This window comes from Pyxicephalus adspersus, chromosome 1, assembly GCF_032062135.1.
Source record: "Pyxicephalus adspersus chromosome 1, UCB_Pads_2.0, whole genome shotgun sequence".
Classification (NCBI taxonomy): Eukaryota; Metazoa; Chordata; class Amphibia; order Anura; family Pyxicephalidae; genus Pyxicephalus; species Pyxicephalus adspersus.
This window is the reverse complement of record NC_092858.1, coordinates 2,502,450-2,524,060: the sequence shown is the minus strand read 5'-3', so window position 1 is coordinate 2,524,060 and position 21,611 is coordinate 2,502,450. Positions and strand designations below refer to the sequence as shown.

General features: G+C 41.4%; 2 protein-coding genes across 2 annotated transcripts in view; both read right to left on the bottom strand.

Moving 5' to 3' along the window:
• Positions 1–10: 10 nt before the first annotated feature.
• On the bottom strand, positions 11–7,744 carry LOC140323409 (olfactory receptor 52K1-like). Its single transcript, XM_072400438.1, has one exon. The coding sequence runs from the start codon at positions 1,474–1,476 to the stop codon at positions 505–507; it is 972 nt and encodes a 323-aa protein (XP_072256539.1). The 5' UTR covers positions 1,477–7,744; the 3' UTR covers positions 11–504.
• A 4,262-nt stretch (positions 7,745–12,006) lies between these two features.
• FHIP1B (FHF complex subunit HOOK interacting protein 1B) overlaps positions 12,007–21,611 on the bottom strand; it is a 28,028-nt gene continuing 18,423 nt past the window's right edge. Inside the window, exons 11-12 of the mRNA XM_072400488.1 lie at positions 18,946–19,108; positions 12,007–17,259 (exon numbers count right to left, since the gene is read on the bottom strand). Of these exons, the coding sequence (XP_072256589.1) occupies positions 16,964–17,259; positions 18,946–19,108 (459 nt within the window). The 3' untranslated portion in view covers positions 12,007–16,963. The remainder of the gene's footprint in view (positions 17,260–18,945; positions 19,109–21,611) is intronic.

The window sequence follows — 21,611 nt, the reverse complement described above, 5'->3', positions numbered from 1 at the left end:
TATAAGGTAAAAAACATGATTACAGTCTCTTGAAGAGCCGTGGAGGGTGGAAATCTCAGTGTGGAGTTGGGGAAATTTCCATAAATGCCATCACACCAGCTGCACATGAACATTTTATACATATATATATCTTGTGATATGCTCCAGCCTAATTTTAAAGAGATCTATATGTTCCTAAGTCCAATAACAGATACCAATTGCACACATAGACCCACATCCCTCTATAATCATCTCTATAATATTGAGGAGAGATGATCTAAAATTTACAAAGGTGCACTGGGCTAGTCTGATAACACTGCAGCATAGTGTACAGGAAAATAGAAGCTCACACCATTAATAATACGATATGCAGGTATTTAATGGTGTATTGAAAAGAACAAATAGGAACAAGTAAGAGAGGTTTATCGTTAGTCCGTACACTTTAAAGTTTTCTATATATGTGTGGTCACTTCTGGCACTGTGTGACAATTAGACTTCAATATGTTTGTAAAATTATAAGTTTAATTATTGACAGAAGAATTGAAACATGTTTAGATTGTGAGTTATAATATGGAGAACCCGTTGTCGGATTTGCTTGGTCCTCACTCCGTAGATAAATGGGTTCATGAAAGCTGGGAATACAATGTAAATGTTGGATAGGAAGATGTGGACATTATGGGGAATGGTCTTTTTCCCAAATCTGTAGGTGATAAAGTTGAAAGTTCCCAGCAGGTAAGCAGTGAGGATAACACAAATATGGGAGCCGCATGTTCCTACTGCTTTGTGCTGAGCTTCCCTGGAGGACATGTTGAAGACGGTTCGTAGGATCATGGCATAGGACAGACCAATAAACAGCAAGTCAAAGCCGGTGATGGAAAGTGACAGAGCTAATCCATAAATGCTGTCAATCTTTGTGTCTCCGCATGCTACATTGACCACAGCCATGTGATCACAATATGAATGCAGCACAATATTGTCACCGCAGTATTGGAGACGTCCTACAAGAACAGGAATGGGAATGATGACCACAACCGCCCTGGCCAATATAACAAATGCAATCTTTTCCAGAAGGCTGGAAGTGAGGACAGAATTGTATCTGAGAGGTGAACAGATGGCCATAAAGCGATCATACGCCATGGAGGCCAGGATCCCCGACTCAATGACTGAGAGACAATGGACAAAGAACATTTGTGTCAGACAGCTGGTGGCATCGATAAGACCGTCATTAAACCAGAAGATCACCAGAGTCTTTGGCACAGTAGAGCTGGAAAAGGCCAAGTCATTGATGGCGAGCATAGAGAGGAAGAAATACATTGGGGTATGGAGGCTCTTCTCAGTTTTTATTACATACAACAGGATTCCATTTCCAAGGATGGCCAGAACATACAGAACACAGAATAAAATAGATGCCCAGATGGCTCCTTCTTGCAATCCTGGGATCCCAATCAGGAGGAACATTGAGGGCATGGAGAAACTAGTGTTGGGAACATGGAGCATGATCTGTTACTAGAAGGAAGAAATAAACTCACCGTCCAATAAGAGGCACAAATATAGAAACAAAAGTAAATGAGGCTAAAAGATTATAAATAAAATATAGATAATAAGGGTAATAGGCAAAGAGAAACAAAGAGCAATAACAATATTAGGCTCATATCCAAGATTTACATTCTAAGAGACAGAACACCATTAGGTCTGTCTTTATACATTCTTCCATTTTATTCCTGTTTGCTTCAGAGGGGTGTATAAAATGAGGCACGGTGCTATAAAAAGCTTGCAACCAAACCCAGACAGTTACTGGTTGTGTGTAAAGGGTAACTGGACTCAAAAAGTAAAATGCATTCCCCCCTATTTGTAGTAAATAAATGTAAATGAGACGTTATTTAGAATGGGTAATTGGGAATATGCACTTATGTCTGAGATCAGTATGGCTGAGATCTCATCCTCCAAGCAATATGTTACTGGGCAGGGTGCAAGGTCTACTTTTGGCCGCCATCACATTGCCCCGCCAACGATTAAGGCTGTGACTGAGACGTGTAAAAAACTCACCCCTCACCTGGAAGAGGGCTTCCAGGGCTTGATTAATTGAGTTGCTCCTGTATTGCAGCCTATTATTTGGGATCCAGACCTGGAGTATTCTGGAAGGAATGAGTGGGCAGGGAACTCGTCCCTTTTTCTAGGCCAGAGATTGAGGTTCTGGAGCACCTGGCCACTGATAAAAGTCATGTCTTTGAATCAGGGGGAGGTTGTAGCCTGAGCCGTGTGGATCAGGCAGAAAGGCTGTGTGAGGCTTGTGACATGGGATGTCTCCCACAGTTTTTTTTTATGTCACGCTGCAAATGACATTGACCCCATGCAAGGGAAAACCTTGGATTTTTTTTGTTGGAATTTTTTATGAATAAAAGTGGGCAAAGCATCCAGAAACTGAAATTAAGTCTGAAATACCTTTCTGCAGGGAGTGCATTTGATGCCAATCTCCCACAATATGTTCATACAAGTGAACCCTCAACAAGCCCACCATTCCATATCTCCCTCCTATTGTGTGATACTTCCCTCACCTCTTAGATCGTAAGCTCTTCGGGGCAGGGTCCTCTCCTCCTCCTGTGTCACTGTCTGTTATTTGCTACCCCTATTTATTGTACAGTGCTGTGTAATATGTTGGCGCTTTATAAATACTGTTTATTAATATTAATAATAATAATAAAGATGTAAAACCACACAACAGATCCTCCCATGTCATTATTTGTTTACCAAAAATGAGAGCAGCCATGTGTGGAAAATTAAGTACACCCAATGATTTAATAGCTAGCAGAACCACTTTCAACAGCAATAACTTGAAATTGTCATTTTCTGGATGACTTTACCTGTCTCTTACATCGTTGTGGAGGAATTTTGGGCGACTCTTCCTTACAACATTGCTTCAGTTTATCTATATTTTGTTGAGTATCAGGATCGGACAGTTTAGTATATCACAGCCTGTTGGAGGTCATATGTTCAGGGTTTAAAGAGTGCCAGCAAGGATAGATAACATCAAAAAGGCTGTGAGAATGTAAAAAGAGAACCTGCAACTAAGGAGAATTACCTGCAGACAGATGGAGAGATCAACCTACAGCCCGAGAATGATGATTGAGCTTTTAAAGTGAATAGAGGCAGATGTGTGGCTTTCAAATTTGCAGGTTATCCATGCTTTTGGTGCACAAATATATCAGCATCCAGCTTTGGGTGTTTAGCAAATAAAGCAAAGTTTTTCCTTATGATCATATTGCCAAAAAGCAACTGTGTGCCTGCGGCCTAACTACTACTCAGCAAGGAAATTCAATCTCAGAGATAAGAAATGCAAAGGAACACTTGTAAATATGTTCATGTGTATTGTAGCCAATATTACCCAATTGTGTGTGTGCACAAGTCACCTGTATTTCCTGTACAGCTACATATCAGCACATATTGATATCAGCATTATAGGGATATGTGTGTGTATTGAATACAATTTGCAAAGAATTTTTACTCTCCAAGAGTAATCTATAATCTGTGCCTGGAGGGTAATTGCTTTTATATAAGAATCAGTTCCTGCCTGAGTTTGCTTACAGAAATTGCTGCTATACAGATTATCAATAGCACCACCAAACACAGTAGAGAATCCACTTACCGTCCCTTTTCTCTACACATAGATTTTTGGAGAGCCAGTAAAGCAGCAAATATATATAAAGCTGACCCTGAAGCCCATTGATCATTCCCAACAGTCACAGTCACAATGTGTATAATTATAAATGGTACCAAACATCTTCCATGCAGTCCCAGAAGACTGAAGAATCCAGCTAGAATTTTCCTCATAGAGCTCATCATACCAGGTACCATTGCAGTTGCTGAATATTTGCGGCCAGTTACTTTCTTGCTGGAATAGGAAAAGAAAATATCAGAGATTTGGTGGCATTGCAAAGTTCATAGTATTAGTGCTGTTGTATGGATTTGGGTTGAAGTCAAATTTGCCCAAAATATTGGTCATTGGGTTGGTGCTACAAGAACCGTATAACATTGATATTTAATCACAATTCTGCTGCTGAGATTGTTATACATTGGACATTTTTGGGGACCAAGTATTCCTGCTTTCTCTTGCTCACTGTTTTTGTACCTGCAGGATATTTAGGACTGTGGCCCGGGTCTGTGTCAGGCAAGGAGCGTAATGTTAGTGTGTAGAGCTGTCATTGTCATCATAACTATTTTAGGTCCTGCATATGTTTGTACCCAGAAGATGCCGTCATACTATTTAATATTAGTGCCACCATACACAGTAGAGTATCCACTCACAGTTTTACTTTCCTGCTGTTTTTGTTGTTATCATTTCCTAAAAGTGTCATGTGACAAATGCCTGGCACGCCATAACCCCATGACAACTCATGTACCCCTCCAGTCCCTAATAATGACCAATGTACCTCTGGCTCCCAATATTAACCACACCAGCCCCTGTGGATGACTAAACTAACCCTTCAGCCCCCACTGATTACCAGTGTACCCATTCAGCTCCCATCTCATCACCAAACTGCCCCTCTAGCCTCCATTGACCTTTCCTGTACCCCTCCAGGCACCCATTAACTTCCACTGTACCTTTACAACTGCACCGGCTCCCTTTGACCTCCTCTCTACCCATCAGGCCTCCTATTAAAGTGGAATTACCCTAAAAAATAAAAAAATGTGACCAGTCAGGTCTTTGATGCGGAAGACACTGGTGATGTCCCATCTGCAATAAATTAACCCAACCTCCCTGATCACAATTGCACGCACCCGTCCCTGTCCCATTCTTATTGCAGATAGGCGATAGTGTCCCTGTATGCAATAATATCCGGTCTGATCCCAAAGTTTAAAAAGTGGAGCTTTAATTTGAAAAAAATTTAAAAAACAAATACACTTTTTTTGGTTTACAGACCTTTAAATTCTCCTTAAAAAAGCACAAAAAATGAAGATAAAATAGCTAATAAAAATATTAATTCCTTTTATTCAATGTCAGCTATTATTACTATGTTAAAGTGTTTTTCTGGGTGAATAACAAAATTCCCAGAGGAAGAAGCTCCAGCACCAGTGGACAGCAGATGGGCAGAAAAAACCTTTGTCTCAGCTGGTACTTGTGCTTGGCCCTTGCTGGTCCCCAGTGGGTAAAGGTCAGGTATTTATAGATGGATATCCCCAGTGCACACTGGAGTTTCAGCAATAATAAACAATTATTTTTCGAAAGCAAGGTAAATATAAATGTTTAGTGAGGTGGAGGGACTGCAGGTTTTGGAATTTGTCCCATAACCGGTATAATATGACCACTTCCTGTTTCCTGGATGGTTATTATTACCATTCAGCTTTGCGGTTTGCTGCCTGCAATATTATCCAGCATGAGTGGCTTTGGCAGTGAGTCGGTGATTGTTTGGGGGGGGTTAGATATGCTTAGAGGGCAACAAGGATTTTCAAGTGTTATCTAACGGCACCCTGGGATAATATCCTTAGACTCACTGTCTGTCTTACCTTACTGACCAGAGTTCCTCTTGTTGCACGACAATGTCCGGCCTTATGTGGCTAGAATGTTCCTGGATGAAGATGCCATTGACTGGCCCCGATATTCTCCAGACCTTAATCCAACAGAAACTTGAGAAACTGAGACTTTTTTAATTGGTGCATCTGGCTCCAAGTGGGGCCACAAACTCTACTAATTCACTAATGCCCTGGTTCCAATCTGTGAGGAGATCCTCCATGACACCCTGCTCCATCCCATTAGGAACATGGGGGGGGGGGGGGGGGCATTTAATCATTCTGTGATTTCAATTTTGTACTTTCAACTATTTTCAATGTGATTTTGGTTTCCATTGATCACACTTATATTGTATTATTCCTAAATATTTAAACAATGTATTTGAATAAAGATTTTCACCTTGAATATTTTGGTTGTCAAGATCTTATAGGTGATTTCAGTGTTCCCTTAATCATTTAGAGCAGTGTATATATGCTTCTGGAACACAGAAATGATAAACATTGAATATACCGTACCTTGTGAGTAACAACAGTAAGAATAATACACCAAATAGGTTCATATAGCCATTTGTGAAGTGCACCTGGATTACCATCAGGATCCACAAAGTCACGTAGTATACCTATGGAGACACCCCATACAAAGGTCTTGATCCAAGAGTGAGAGGTCAAAGTCTCTGGGATAAATAGCAATTGCCAAAACATGACCTTCAATGATACTGCGAGCCAAATGATGGTCCCACTGAGAAATTTCTAGGATGGACCCATAAGATTTCCACCAAGTGAAACATTCAAATGTGGTCCAGTGATGGACCTTAACGAAAATAGAAAACACAGAGGCCAGCTCTGAGAATCTCACATAAAGGAGTCATATCTTTAAAACCAGAAACTATGAAGCTGGATTGTAAACAGAACCTTGAGAAAAGGAAATCAGTGATCTGGCAGAGCCCTAAAGCATCAACGAGGAGTCTTACCAGGTTACCATAGCACATGCCAATCAGCCAGTTCAGTTTCATTCTTCTCCTGTAAAAGCAAAGGTGGAAGAAGTTTTAAAGACAAAAAGGCATACATTAGGTTGTACCAATCCTACCAAAGCACCCACTGCTTCCGCCAGAGGATCCCTGTATCTAGTTTGCTATTGTACCTGAAAGCCAGGAGTTCCATATTTGGAGTTCCTCATCTGACCACAGGTCCTTAAGCACGTCCAGGTGCAGGGATCACTTCCCAAAGTACAAGTGCCTAGGGCTGAGTATGTCTGGCTGTCAATTGTCCACATCTGGGATGTATTTGGGTGTGCCAAGCACAGGATCCAATTTAGCTTTATTGCTGGCACGTATGGCACTGCTATAGCATCGCCCAACTGAATGGCCAACTAAATCCAAAAGACACAGCCTTCCAAAAGGATGGGCTGGAGCTGTAGATACAGCTAAATCAGCTGAAGCTTGGGGATTGGGAGATAAAACGCTATTGCACCCACAGGGTGCCCAGGACTCCTCTTTAGCCCAGCAGACTGGATCCATCATGAAGACACCGAGACAAGGAAAACCTTCTCCTGCTGCCCAAATAATGGTTTGAAATAAAATAGACAAGTAGGAATCCCTCAAAGGTGGCTGCCATCAGACCCAGGACACACACAAAAGCTGTGGACCGGACAACTTCTGGACTGGGAATCTGAAGTTTCATCAGTAGAAGAAACAATCTGGCTTGAGCTGTATCCAAGACACAAATACAGGTTTCTAGTGCTGATTTTTAAAGCTTTAGGGTCCAACTATACCACTATAGAACTGTCAGAATGATGATGTTTGATGGAAATTGTCTGGAGGTTCCCTCAACAAGAGTAGGAACGCTGGGGAACACTAGAGACGTAGACCCGAGCCAAAGGCCAGGACAATGCACTGGTATGTAGGACCCCCCCTCCCCTCCATGACTTATAGGAAACATTGGTGCACTGGAAAGATATGGCCATGCAGATGCTAGAAATTCTCCCAGGTAAAAGGGAAGGTACAACAAATCTAGAAGGTTGCTTACAAAATTTGTGGACTAAAATTCACAATAGGGTCGGTGTCCTTCGCATTTGGGAGCAATAAACAGTTTAGTGTAAAGCCCTTGGAAACTGTTCTGCTGCTGATCCAGTCGGCTTGGTACAGAAGTCTCGTAAAGGTTTGATGAAGATCTATTAGTGTGGTGACAAAGGAATATTATAAGAACCAAAAATTCTGGAATGTTTTCCAGGAATACAACCAAAAGGTGGAGGGGGGGGGGGTGAGGTTGGGGGGTTAAATTCCTTCTTGAATGGATACAAAATTGGTTGGCGTTTGGGGGATGCATTTTTTTTTTCTTCCAATGTCTATTTTTTTTCTTCCAATTCCAATATAAAAAGACATCAGGGGGTTCAATGGGAAGAGCTTGAAAAAAAAAAAACACGACTGGTGATGGCAACAGCAGAAGCAACAGGTTGATCCTCTGGCTTTAATGTGGTATGCACTACATCAGTGATGGCCAAAGCGCTCCCTTAATTTAGAAGGGAAAAAAAATACTTAAGTGAACCCGCCTGGGTTGGTAAGTTAAAGTTCTTTGAAATCTCACTGAACCTGAGCTTACCCCATTCTACAGAAGATAAATCTTTTAGTTGAATTCTAATGACAAAAACAAGGCATGGGGGAGGGAAGGGTCAGGCACTGCAATGGGTGAAGTGCAGTGTTCTCCCCAACCTGTTTTAGCTGGGCGCACCACCTGGCTGTTTTTGAGGTGCTTACTTGGCTCCTCCAATTACCTACTAATGACTTCCTCACTCATAATCTCAAAATTCCTCGTCCTAGTCGGCTTGCTCCTACTTTCTGCTCATTTAAAAGAGAACTCAAAACCCAACGCTTCAACCTCACCTACCCGTCTTCTTCTGTCTCCTGAAGCCTAACTACTTCCCACCATTCCATATCCCCCTCCTATTGTGTGATACTTCCCCTACCTAGATTGTAAGCTCTTCAGGACAGGGTCCTCTCCTCCTTTTGTGCCACTGTATCGGTCTGTCATTTGTAATTCCTATTTAATTTACAGTGCTTCGTAATATGTTGGTGCTCTATAAATCCTGTTTATTACTAATGATAATAATAATAATACTGAGGAGCCACCCACCCTAAAAACATTTCTGGCTTGAACACTGAAGTACATTAATGTACCAATTGAAATAATGTAAATAGTAAATTCTTTAAAAATAATGTACGGGGGACGCCGTAAGCTAAATGTGTTTTGTTCAAAAAGAAAGTGTAGGGTCTCCTTTAAATTTCCTTAAAATCCTAAATGAAAGGTGGTTCCATAGTTCCTATTGAATGTAAACAATTGTTTTTGATGGGTCATCAAGAATGACATGAATTGACATCACACATCAATGTAATGGACTTATGTCAGCGACCTTAGGAAACTTAATTTTTAAAGTAGTTTGTACTTCATTAAAGCTTTTTATTGTGTTAATTTACATTAAACGTTTTGTGGAAATAGAAGCAGAGGAAATGTAATTTATTCCTGTACTTATTTCCTAAAAAAGGTAAAGGTGCCTCCAGGTTCCATCATCATCATAAGCCTTTCCCCCCACAAAGTTTTTGGGAAGTCGGGTGGAAGGAATGGGCCCCCTGTAAGATAGGATTGGTGAACAAGTTTACTGTGCAAAAAGAAGGGATATTTTACTAGTGCCCTCTCCTTGCAAAGTGCCCACCTCAATATTAAAAAGGAAGTGGCCTGAGGGCCTGCCAGGAGGGCAGCTGCATACTCCTTCCCGGCCACCCAGGCTGCTCTCCTAGATAAGTGTCTGGTTATAATTTCAAGTAGAACTAAGGTTCTGCTTTCACAATTTGCGATCAGGCCGGGCTTTAGATAGGGACAACTGATGTTCCTTCTCCAATAGGCATTCTTACCCGCCTAATCACTGAACTAAAAAAACAGCTCAGCTGCACAAATAGAGTAGGAAGCCAGGAAACCCCTGCACCTGCCGGGACTAAATGATATCCTGCACCTGCAGCAATAAAACTAAAAGTGAATGCCAACGTTACCTTAGAGAGCAAAAGGGACGATTGCCCAAAGCACTAGCAATCAGAAATCATTTCTCCCTAAGCAGTTGTCAGCTTTCCCTATCCCTTCCCTACAGTAGCTTCTAACTTGCTGACACTATGGCTGCCTCTGCCCCCCTTCCTTTTATAGACTTGGCTGGCAAATAACAAATATCACATTTTTGGTTATAACACCAATGCCATGCAGTGCTTAGGGCCACTCAAATCTGCTATCATTTGTCCTTTTCATGTAAAAGAGAACACTGCTCTGGATGATTTTGGGGGTTTTGCTGCTGATCCCCATGTGTTTGCTGTAGCTCCTTCCTTCTGTTGCCATAACCTCCACTGGCCATGGGTATAAACTTCAGGCTACAGACTACACCATTGTGATTTTTGTTTTATTTACAGCTTGACTATAAAAGTTACTTTGCTGTACTGGGTCAGCATGCCTTTGCCTGCATCTCATTTATAAAATAGTTTCTATTGGGTTGATGCAAGTTATTACACCTTTATAACGCCATTATTTTGAAAGTACAGCGATCCTGTAATAGGAATAATAAATATAAAGGCTCACTTTGTATTGCACTGGCTCTATACTCCTTACTCTCGTCTCACCTCTCTATTCCCTGCAAACCTTTATTTTCTGGGATTTATGTTTCAGGTTCTGGAGGCTGGATGGAGAGGTTTGTGAGCAGGGTTATGGCATTTCTCTTGGAACTCCACCAGGATGGATCATGCAAAAGTTGGCTGCTACTATCTGTGTAGATTTTCTTGATTTATCCCAATGCCCTTTAAATCCAGGACATATAAATGCTGACAGAAGGTGACACTTTGATTCACCCTTGTAATATTAGAATGGGAGAGGGAAGGCAAACACTCATGGAAGGCAAAGAGGTTTCTCCATCTACTTCTTCAAAAACAATGGGGGACCCGGACTTTAATGGAAAGATGTCAGAAAAAAATGGCCATTTTTGGAGTGTATCCCACAGTGGGGTTGTCATCCTTATGCTTTCACCAGACCTGGAACAAGCATTTGTGTCCTGAAGCCTTACTTGCTGCATGCTTGTTACAGGTCAGTCATTGGGAAAGGACGAGGATGAGCTTTGGTAAACACAAGCTAGCACCGGCTGCTGCTAACAGAACCTAGAAATTCAAGATGAGAATCAGTCCAGAGACTGAGAGGTTTGGTATTCTACTTTCTTTAAGTGAACTGCTGCATGTCTGACCACTCTTGTATTGATTACAAAAATTCTGCAAGGCCCAACTCTAGGAGATCCAAAGGAACCACACTCTCAATATGGATTTATAAAAAGCAACAAGTACACTATGGGCTCTATTTATGAATTATTCCCCTGTAAATTCCCAACATATGGTCGGATATCTCTAAACTTCATGTCAGTTCCTATTGAAACAATGACTCGTACTGCCATCTAGTGGCCAATCTCAAAAGTGCACAGTTCTCAGAATAGGAAAGGCTTTTGGTATAAAAGAAACATGAACAAATCGAGAGTGAATTGACAGCAGAAAAAACTATAAATAGAGCCCTATGATTGATTTATTGTATACATTTTTACATTAAGTCTTTGTGTGGAGGCTGCTGGGGATTGTCACTATTTCAGGTTGAACGCTAGAGGGCAGCAAAGCGGCTGCAATGTCCACTTCCTGCCTATAAAATTGCATTGTGTATAGATGGGCGTGGTCACATCCTTGCAGTCTCAGTTCTGTAAAGAACAATGGGGTGACTACAAATGATGATATTCTGAATGGAGCATGAACTGTAGCCCCAGGATGTTCAGCTTTCTTAAGGCTTAGTCTACAGACGTTTTCCCCAGCGTTTAACCTGAAGTTTTAAAAGCCCATGTTTGAAAATTCCCATGCATTCCAATGGGCTAATCTACACCAGGGCGTTTCCTTGAGGCACGTTTATGAGCGATATCTATAATGTTGCTTGCAACGTGTAAAAAATTAAAATGTGGGGTTAACGCTGGAAAATGCCCAAAAATGCGGGAAAACGTTTCCATTGATTTCCACGGGGCGTTTTACCACATTTTTTCAGCACTTAAAACATAAACGCAATAATAGGATAACAAAAAGAGGAAGGAATTTATCATTAGGACATAGTGTTTGTTTTTTCTTTAAAAAATGAGACCCAGCAGATGGTAAAAAAAAAAAAATAAAAAAAAGACACAATACTCCCCTTGATTACAGAGCTGCCTAATACCAGGCCATCATCGGTGCATGCCCTAGGAAAGCATCAGCACACACGCCTGCTCCAACAGCCTCCCAAACAGATCAGCATTCACTCTACATGCTTGCCACGGCAGTCAGGAGCAGCCACAGTCACCTATGAAGAGGAAGCACCTGTGACTGCAAGAAACAAGGATGAAAAGGGGCTTTTGGGGGAGAAAGTGGGGTAAAATGGGGCTAGGCTTAACCCAGAACTGAGGAACATATAGAGACCCAAATATCAGAAGACACACAAAAATAGATTCACCAACTTTTTTTTTTATTGGTTGTCATCATCAGAGACCTCACACTAATTTGGCAGTGAGGCAATGTGACATATTTACACATGACTCAAGACTGAAACACTGCCTCCATTCTGAGACGATCTCATAACAGAGCATGCTTCACCATTCATGACACGGCAGTGACTGCAGCCCCGCCCCCGAGGAACAAGTTCAGCCTTTTTCTGGGCGGTTAAGAAACAGTGTAGTGTAGTAAAAGGTGCCACTTAATTGGTATTCAGTCTCCGTCTGCCTCTAAGGAGTTGATTGATACAGGAAACACACAGATGGACAGGAGAGTCAATTCCCTTTTTTTTCTTAAGAACAATTACAGTAAAAATAAAAAAATAAAAATTAAACTTAACAGGCGTGCAAAACAAAAAGCATAGATCCAAAACGGCTGGGATCACAGCAACCGTCGACACACAAACAGGAGGGTCCGACCGGCTGTGACATAATCACACAAAGACGCGCCTGTCCAGTGTCAGGCCACGACCACTAATCAATTTGGCAACACAAGAGATAGAAAATGATAAAATCTAGTACAAAACAGATGTGCAAAACAGTCCGACGAGAGGATCCCCTCGCCGCGGTATGATCCGTTATATCATCTAACATACAAACTAAAATCCATGATTTCAGGAGAAGCCTCATCAACTGGAGAAGGCAGCGTAGACGCAGAGCTTCAGACATATATGGGTGCGGGGATAGTGCAGTGTCGAACATCGCCACCCTGTGGCTAGGAGGCCCAGGAACGGACAGCGATGCACTGTAAACAAACCGGTCTTTATCTTAAGCATATAGATTTCGTTAAAAAAAAAAAAAAAATATCAAATCAGAGAATTTCCCGTCTTACCACCTCATGTGATTTTACCGGTGGAACATATCTGCAAAGCGTATGGCTTTTATAACACAAAAGACTAAAATTAAGTAAAAACATAAAATTTGAAAATAGTTGTCAATAATTATAGTAGTGTGAATAAAATATTATTTCTGTTTGAGCCAATGTCAAGCTGTATAATTGGAGATTCAGAGGACTGGAAAGAGAATTCAGAAGCCAAACTGACAGTCTATGTTTTACACGGCAGATTTACGCGGCAGTGGGTGTTTGGTGTAGGTGGGTTTCAGGATACCTCAGGGCAGTCCATGGCACGTGACCAAGCCATTCATTGTATTGGGGCTGCCTCAACGCACCGCAGGCCTGATGTAACCCAGTTTAGGAACAAACACATGCCAGATGCCCTTCCAATGTCTCCATTTATACAGCTTTGCCAAACTCAATAGAACTCAATATAAATTCCCTTTTCAAAGAGTTAAGCACATGGCAGCGTCACGATCTTGCTCGTGGTCATGGTGGATGTTACCAAAATTGTGGAACAAGATGCCATGTAAGGTTAAAACCGCACCAGAGATCCTGGATGGATTAGTAGATTCATAACGATGGCTAATTGGAAGTGCTGCAACGGAGGGGACTCCAGACAGGTGGGCAAATCAAAATCTCCGGAGTGGGGTAAATCAAAGGCAGAGGAGCTGCACCAATCAGACGCAGAATCCAACTGGAGCTATAAAAGCAGATTGATTGCTAGACGATACTGCAATTCTGGCGTTTTACTCCTCCCTATTAACCACTTCATGTCCATCACCCCCTATAGCCTTCTTATGGGTGGGAAACGTGGCAGTTTTCAGTCTTTTAAATATTGATAGGACGTTCTTCCGCTATTATACATTCATAGGTAGTTTTTTAAATTCTATTATTAAGTAATATAAGAAAAATATGGAAATATTTACAAAATGCACCACCGATAATTCCCATTTCTTGCAGAAACAGCGGACCGGTCCAATAGGAATATTAGAGGAGATTATGAATGCTCTGCCAGAACACCGATTACATAATGAGGAGCTTTACGGATTGGCCCACCACCAATAAGGGTGCCACATCTATGATGGTAATTGTCAGGTGTATATTGAGGATCACAGACCCAAACCTCCCTAAAAAAGCAGCAATGGCTCTGGGAATAAAAACAGGACCCCCGAGTGCAGAACGTCATGAATCTGCGCCTCTGCACCGCAATGGTCTCAATCAAGGACTGCCCAACGTTGTGGAAGATGTGAAGATGAAGAGCTCCCTCTATGTCACCTTAACATGGTGTATAAAAGGTGTAAAATACAGCAGAGGGTTGGGGGTGAGGTGCTGCAGGTTGAGCTTTTTTGCTAGATTAATGGTGTGTAGCCATGAAGTGGTTAAAAACAAAAAAGGCCAATCAGGGTAAAATGAAATATGTTTAGGTACGCCTCTCCAAAGAGCAGAGAAAACACAGGGGTCGCTCTATTGGACATACACAAGGACCACTTCTAGGGGAAGGTGAGAAGAATCACCCGATCTACAATCACATTTTTCTTTTTGGGGTGACGCTATAGGACAGGAAAATAGACACCCAGAAACGGGTGCGATAAGACACATATGCCAGCGACACTAAAAAGGCTTTTACCGGGGCCCATTGATAGCATGGATGTATCTGAGGGCACCCCAGTGTGAACCGTTAAAACTGGATCTCTCAGAATCCCAGTGGGCCGAATTATTCAGCTATGTACATAATGCCCAACTGAAATGTATGGTGCAGTATACGCATGGCGGTGTACGTATAAATATATGTATATATATATATATATACACACATGTACATACTGATATATACATACACAAGGACGCACTGCCCTTCAGAACACACTGCCACTTAAATAAGTTAAAAAAAAACAAAACTTCCTGTTATAAAAAATGGATGCCTGCAGAGATCCATTCAGACATCCACAGGAAGAGGACACAGGCTGAAGCCTATGTTGCCTTTGCCGCATTCGGCTAACGTTCTCCATCAGGTCAAGCTGTGATCCTGGATGGGTGTTTGTCTGTACAGACCAGCTGAATCCGGGGAAACAATGGACGGCCATGCCAGGCTTGTGGTGGCTCTGAAAATACAGTCATGTGGTGGTCTCTGGAACTACATAGGAGACATCACCCGAAAAGATTTTCCACCGGACGACACAAATTTCTCAAATGAGCTTTTGTTTGTCATTTAATGGACAGCAACATTCAGCAAAGAGGATTCCCTCCATCAGCCAATGGTGACAAAAATAATGCAAACCAACCCTAAATGCCCAAAAATCTAATCAAAGTACAAAAGGAATCTGTAGTGAATCCTGTCATTCTACCCCTCTTCTGCTCCCCTTGCTGGTAATTCACAGCTGTCACAACTGACAGCCAGGAGTTGATGAAGAAGCTGTAGAAGCTGCAGCTGTCAAAAAACAGGCAGGCTGACAGTGTGTATAGACAAAGATACAAAGTAACATTGCTTCTCTGCTTCAACTTGGTTTTATTTACCTGCAGAGCAAATGGAGAAGCTTTCATCTTCATATGCCAAAACAATTATTTTTAAGTGTTTCTATTTACCCCTATTAACCCTCAGTGTACCCCAATAAGCCCTCATTACCTACACCTTTTTTAAAATCTGTGAACAGGGAGGGCTTTATTGCAGAAAGGGACAGACGATGCTCCTTCTGTAATAAAACCTACGTACCTGCCTGATCACCATCCACTACTGTAAAAAGAAAAATGCTGGGAATGAGCAGCTCACCATGGAAAGCTGGGATACGCGGAGGATTCCTGCTTACCCTGCGGCTGCAGAGAATCAAGATAGAAGATCGTAACGGGGGAGCAGGAAGGCGAAGGTGGGAGAGGACAGGAGAATGTAAAATTATTTCTATTTTCTAACTGCTAAAATCTGAAGCTTTTGATTTGTACTGCAATTATTGTGTAATTATAAACAGCACAAAGAATTCAATACATTTACAGTAAACCATTTTTTAAAAGAATAATGTGTTCTCCCTAGCCCACCCGGCACTTTTCAGTAACCACCCGGCTGTTTTTAGGTGGTTACTGAAGAGTTGGGTCACAATACAGAGGCTGCCACCCTCCTACAGCTTCTTTCCACCCAGATTTAAAAAAATTTGTGGGTTGAACACTGCAATGATCAAAATAGAACTTACTACTTTGTGGACTGTAAGCTTTCCTGTAGGTTTGTCATCTGCAGTCATTTTTTTGTACAGCGCTGCATGGTATGTTAGCGCTTTACAAATAAAACATAATTTAAAAGAAGGTTAAATATTAAGTTTTAAAACCTTTTTTTTTTTTTTTTAAACAAACATAAATTAGATAGCGTTTTGTTTTTAAATTTGTTACATAATTTATAAAATAGGAGTATTTTTTTTCTAAATGTATTTGTTTGTTATTCTGTTGTTGAATACCCAGGCCCATAGCAGGAATGTTAAAATTCCTCTAGTCCTCAGGGGCTAAAAAGAATAGCGATTCTAACTTGGGTCAACCCTCCACCTATCCCTAAAAAGATGTCCCACTCATCATCAAAAGGCTTTTTGGCTTATCTTACTATGATTGCTGTCTATGTACAAAGTTGAAAAAAGTTCTGGGTGTTTCGGGCACTAAAAATGAGTAATGAATGATCGCATCACAGGATGCAATAACATGTTAGAAAATTTAGATGTAATGGAGCAACCAATTCAAAGGAAAAAATCCCCCCCCCCCCCCCCATCCCGGTTATCTTATGAATCCAGGTGAGAGTGGGAATATTTGTTGTATTTTGGTGATGGATGGAGCTACCTTGTAATCAATGTGGATTGGACTTTTGTGTGCTATTCAAAGATTGAAGGTTTGCATTATTATTATCGCCCCCTCCCCTTATAGCTCCCAAATTTTGCTGCCCTTTATGTGACAAAAGCCTATGTTCAGTGGTATTGTTGTGCCGATCACATATGTTTTGGATTGGACTACAATGGCGCCATCCGTTGTTTTATCATTGCAGCACCGGTCAACTGCAGATCAGGGCACTAAATGAACCTGAAATTATGTATTTTGGAGGGATTTATTCACTCCTCGGTGTCTGCTGGAAGGTAGGGTGAAGTGACGGCGTGTTCCTGTGTTATGGCCGCCAGCTCTTTCATGAACTCAGTGAATATTACTGCGCAGTATACAGCGTTCTTGACTCGCAGTGCCTCATTCTGTTTTTCCGCCGATGACTTGAAGATGGATGTCCCAGACAGAGCGTGCAGAACCTGTCCGTCTCTGACGTGCTGAAATGCCATTTGTGCAGCTTGCCTCGCTCGAGTCGGGCTGTTGGTGTGACGCAAGATGAGCTCCCCGATGGAAGGTTTGCGGCTTTTTACTGCAAAAAAGAGAAGAGATTTGTGAGACTTTGGGCATTTTTTTACTTTAATAAATTATTAGAATTTTGCAGAACATACATATAACAGACAATGATAAGATAAAACTATCATTATACATAGAAAAAAATATATAAAAAAGCATAAGTTAACAATTCAACAAAAACATAGAAACAAAACAAATACAGGTATAATGGGTGTACTCACTGCATCAACCTGCACCTAATTAAATTGAGAAAAAGAAAAAAAATGCTACAAAGCCAAAGTAGGGACAGCAAAAATGAGTAATCAAAAAGGGGGAGGGTGGCTGCTCATCATAAACTAAAGAGCTTGCGATCTAAGTCAGGGGTGGCGTGATGGTCCAGCCAAGGTGTCACATTGTAAACGTGGGTGTCACAAACCCACGTTTACAATGGAACAACGTGTAACAAGTGTCGCTTTTCATATACAAAACATTGTTGATATGGGTTAGGGACAACTATAGGGAAGGTAAAGTGAAGGGTACGGGGAAAACACGGGGAGAAACTTGCACAGCAAACATTTTTTGTAGTCTAAATGGGGGGACATAACAAATACTATAAATCTGAGAAATCAGATAAACCTCGAGAGCCTCATTGCCGCTCTCTTTATCCTCCCAGGGTACCCCCGGGGACTCATCAGGGATCCCTGTTCAATAACAAAAATGGTGGTTAGCCCAGGGGTAGGGGTAGGGATGGTCTAGAGGTATGGGGGTGCTCGACTGGCCTATTTCTTATGGAATCTCTAAAGCTACCTTCAGCACAGCTGTATCTAGACTCTTCAGCGCCCACGCTCCCAGGTTCAAGGCCGGAACGATTTAAATTGGTGTGATTCCTTAAACCAGTCCCAGGTGGACCATATCACAAGTTAATCTGTTTATGTAATTTTCCTATATCCCTATTTATTGTACAGCACTCAATAATATGTAAATCCTGTTTAATAATTATTTAAATTAGTTAGGAATTTGCTATCAAAAATGGCTTAAAAATGTTCTTGGTCTGTAAGTGATTCATAGAAGACAGGTATACACTGATGAAAAAGACATTTTAGCAGGGTTGGGCCTAGGCAGAAGAGACTTGCCTTGGGTGAAGTGTTGCTGTGAGAGGTAGGATGCGGATTACACAGGGAAGTAATGGTTCCCTCTGTGTACCCATTAACACTCCCCTCCGTGGTTGTCCCTCCAAATCCCGCTTCTCCTGGCCATTCAGAAAACTATTATTTTTAATGTGAAGGAGGAGAGAGGTTGGGATGCAACTGCAGTGCTGGGTGAACTAGATCTGCAGCTATACAACTGCAGGGGGACTTGAAGAAGTACAACTCTGGAGGAGAACAAGAAGGATTTAGAGAAAAGGGTTTCGTTAGCACGTGTCCAGTGTTTGACTGACATTAAAAATGTTATTCTGACAATGAGGAACTGATAGTGAGGACCTCAACACTGAGCTGATGATCCACCACTTTCCAAAATAGCAGCCTGGGAGGTAATCAGTGACTAAGCTGTACTTAACAGGGGAAAGTGGGGTCTAAGCTGCTTGTGCAGTCTGGCAGGGGAGCCTGATCACAAGACTAGTTGATTAAAATAGCAATAAACACATATATGTAGTTTTGTTTTACTGAAAGTTTAGTTTTTTTTAGAGCTCTAGCTTCTTAAACTGGTCAGTGTGGTCACTTACCCAGAGTGTCAGAGCGGCGTAGAGCAGGCACAGAGTTTAGCCCCTCACTCCAGTCCAGTTTTCCTCGGGCAATCAGAAACTTCTTTGCTTTAAAGAGTAGCGTGGGAAAATCCTCCTGAGAGGATGCAAACGCTTCGATCTTGTTCTTTACAGATCCGAGAACCTGTCAGAGGAGCACATGATGAGCAAGGCTGAACAGAGGAAGATGACTGCCCTTACATCACGTAATGATGTTTTCATGAACATGCTGTTAGGCTGCATAACAAGAATATGGTACTTTGGGGATTACATTATTGGGTTCGGATCGCTACTCTGACATACGCTCCCTGAGCAGTGTTGCTGATTGGAGAACTGTGCAGGAAATGTTGGACAACTGTGCTCTGCATGGCGGAATTATCCGGGATAAAAAAACAAACCAGCTTTTGAAACTCGTATACATAGTAATATACAGAAAATGCTAATTACACAGGTCAACGTGTCATTTTCATCAGATATAATATTTGTGTGTGCTTTGTAGTATTTTGGCAGATTTCAAATCTGTGTTCAGTTTTTCAGTGTCTAGTTTTTGTGATGTAGCTAATTTTATATTGTGTGAAATTTGTTATAAATAGCCTTAACATATTACAACATTTAACAACAGTATTCTTTTTTAGGGTTAGGGCCACACTAACTGCGATTGATTTCATCATACCTAGAAATTGCCTTAATGATCCAGACAGTTTGTGTTACATGTGTGATTCATTCACAATGAAAGCACAACATCGCCAAATTAACACAGAACTTAAAAAGATATACAAATTATATTTCGGCTGTTTACTTGGTGACCAGGATAAATCTTGGGCTCCACATGTCATCCGTACCAGTTGGCCCAACAGACTGTGTGACTGGGTAAATCAGTGTAAAGCAGCAATGCCATTTGCAATCCCAATGGTGTGGAGAGAACGGCGAGACCATCTAATCGGCTGCTATTTTTGCTGCATCAACAAAAGTGGATTCTCCGGTAAAACTAAGCACAAAATTGTATATCCAAGCCTCGATTCTGCACTTAGGCCTGTTCCCCATGATGATTCATTGCCAGTTCTAGTACCGCCACATGATGGACTTGCTTCTGTAGAAGGTGATGAGGAATGCGCTGCCGTTGCAGCCAGTTACAACCCCGAATCATCTGATCCGGACTACTTGGCCGATGAAGATTCAGAACCAGAGACCTTTACACAAGCAGAGCTGAATGATCTCATTCGTGATCCAAATCTCTCCAAAGACAAAGCAGAACTTCTTGCTTCAAGGCTTAAACAGAAGCTCTTGCTAATGCACTACAGAAAACTAAATCATAACTTGACATCTATCTTCACTAGTGATGGCTCACTGTGTTACTGTCATGATATAAATTCACTAAGAGTTTGTCACAAGAGCATGGTTCCATCTGAATGGCGTATCTTCATTGATTCCCCTAAAAGAAGCTTGAAAGCAGTCTTACTGCATAATGGTAATTCCAAACCAAGTTTACTGATTGCCCATAACCTAAAGGAGTTCTATGACAACATAAAGTTACTACTTGAAACAATCTAGTATAAAACACACCAGTGGAACATCTGTGGGGATCTAAAGGTCATTGGCTTGCTGATGGGAATGCAAAGAGGATTCACAAAATATTGCTGTTTCCTATGCCTGTGGGACAGCCGATCTATGGGAGTCCATTATGTCAAGCGTGATTGGCTACCAAGAGATATCTATAAGCCCGAAACAAGCAGTGTCAAGTTTATGTCTCTCCATATCAGGTTAGCCTTGATGAAGAACCTTGTAAAGGCCATGGGTAAATCAAAATAAGTACCTTTTTGAGAAGTTTCCAAACATAAGAACTGCAAAAATGAAGAAAGGGATATTTATAGGGCCACAGATCTGTTTTGCAGGATGATGTTTTCAAACAATCTCTCTCAGCAGCTTAGCTAGAAGCTTGGGATTCATTCATGGCTGTGTGAAAATTTCCTGGGCAACCATAAGTCTCCTGCATAGGAAGGAGTTCAGAATCTGCTTGATTCATACCAGAAACTGGGTTGTTGTCATTAAAATACATTTCTTGCACTCACATCTAGAATTCTTTCCAGAATATCTTGGTATGGTGAGTGGCGAAGAAGGAGAATGTTTTACACCAGGACATTCAGTTATTGGAGCACCGCTACCAAGGTTCCTGGAATGAAAGTATGATGGCTGACTACTGCTGGATGCTGTACTGCGACAATCCAGACAAAGGAAAAATCATATTCCAAGCATTTCTGAAGAAACAATGGTACCTGACTGACACTGTTCAGTAGATCTATACCACAATGTGCCTTATTTTACTTCACACTGAACATGTATTAACATTCAATGGTGCTTACGTTTTAGTACAAAATACATGCACGTACAATAATAACTATATTAGTACTCATAACTCAAGAACTGTACGTAACTGTGTTAGAGAAAAACTGAAAACACATCTGAAATCTGCTCGAAAAACTGATTTAGAAAAGTTTGCTGTGGTTTCTGATAATTATCAAAACTAATTTTTTGTTGATCTATCTATAAAAAGCCTCCCATATGCACACATTCAGCAGTCTTAAAACAGCTGCTGGGTGGTCCCATCTTGAATATGATGTCAGCAGACTCCGGATAAAACTTCACATTGG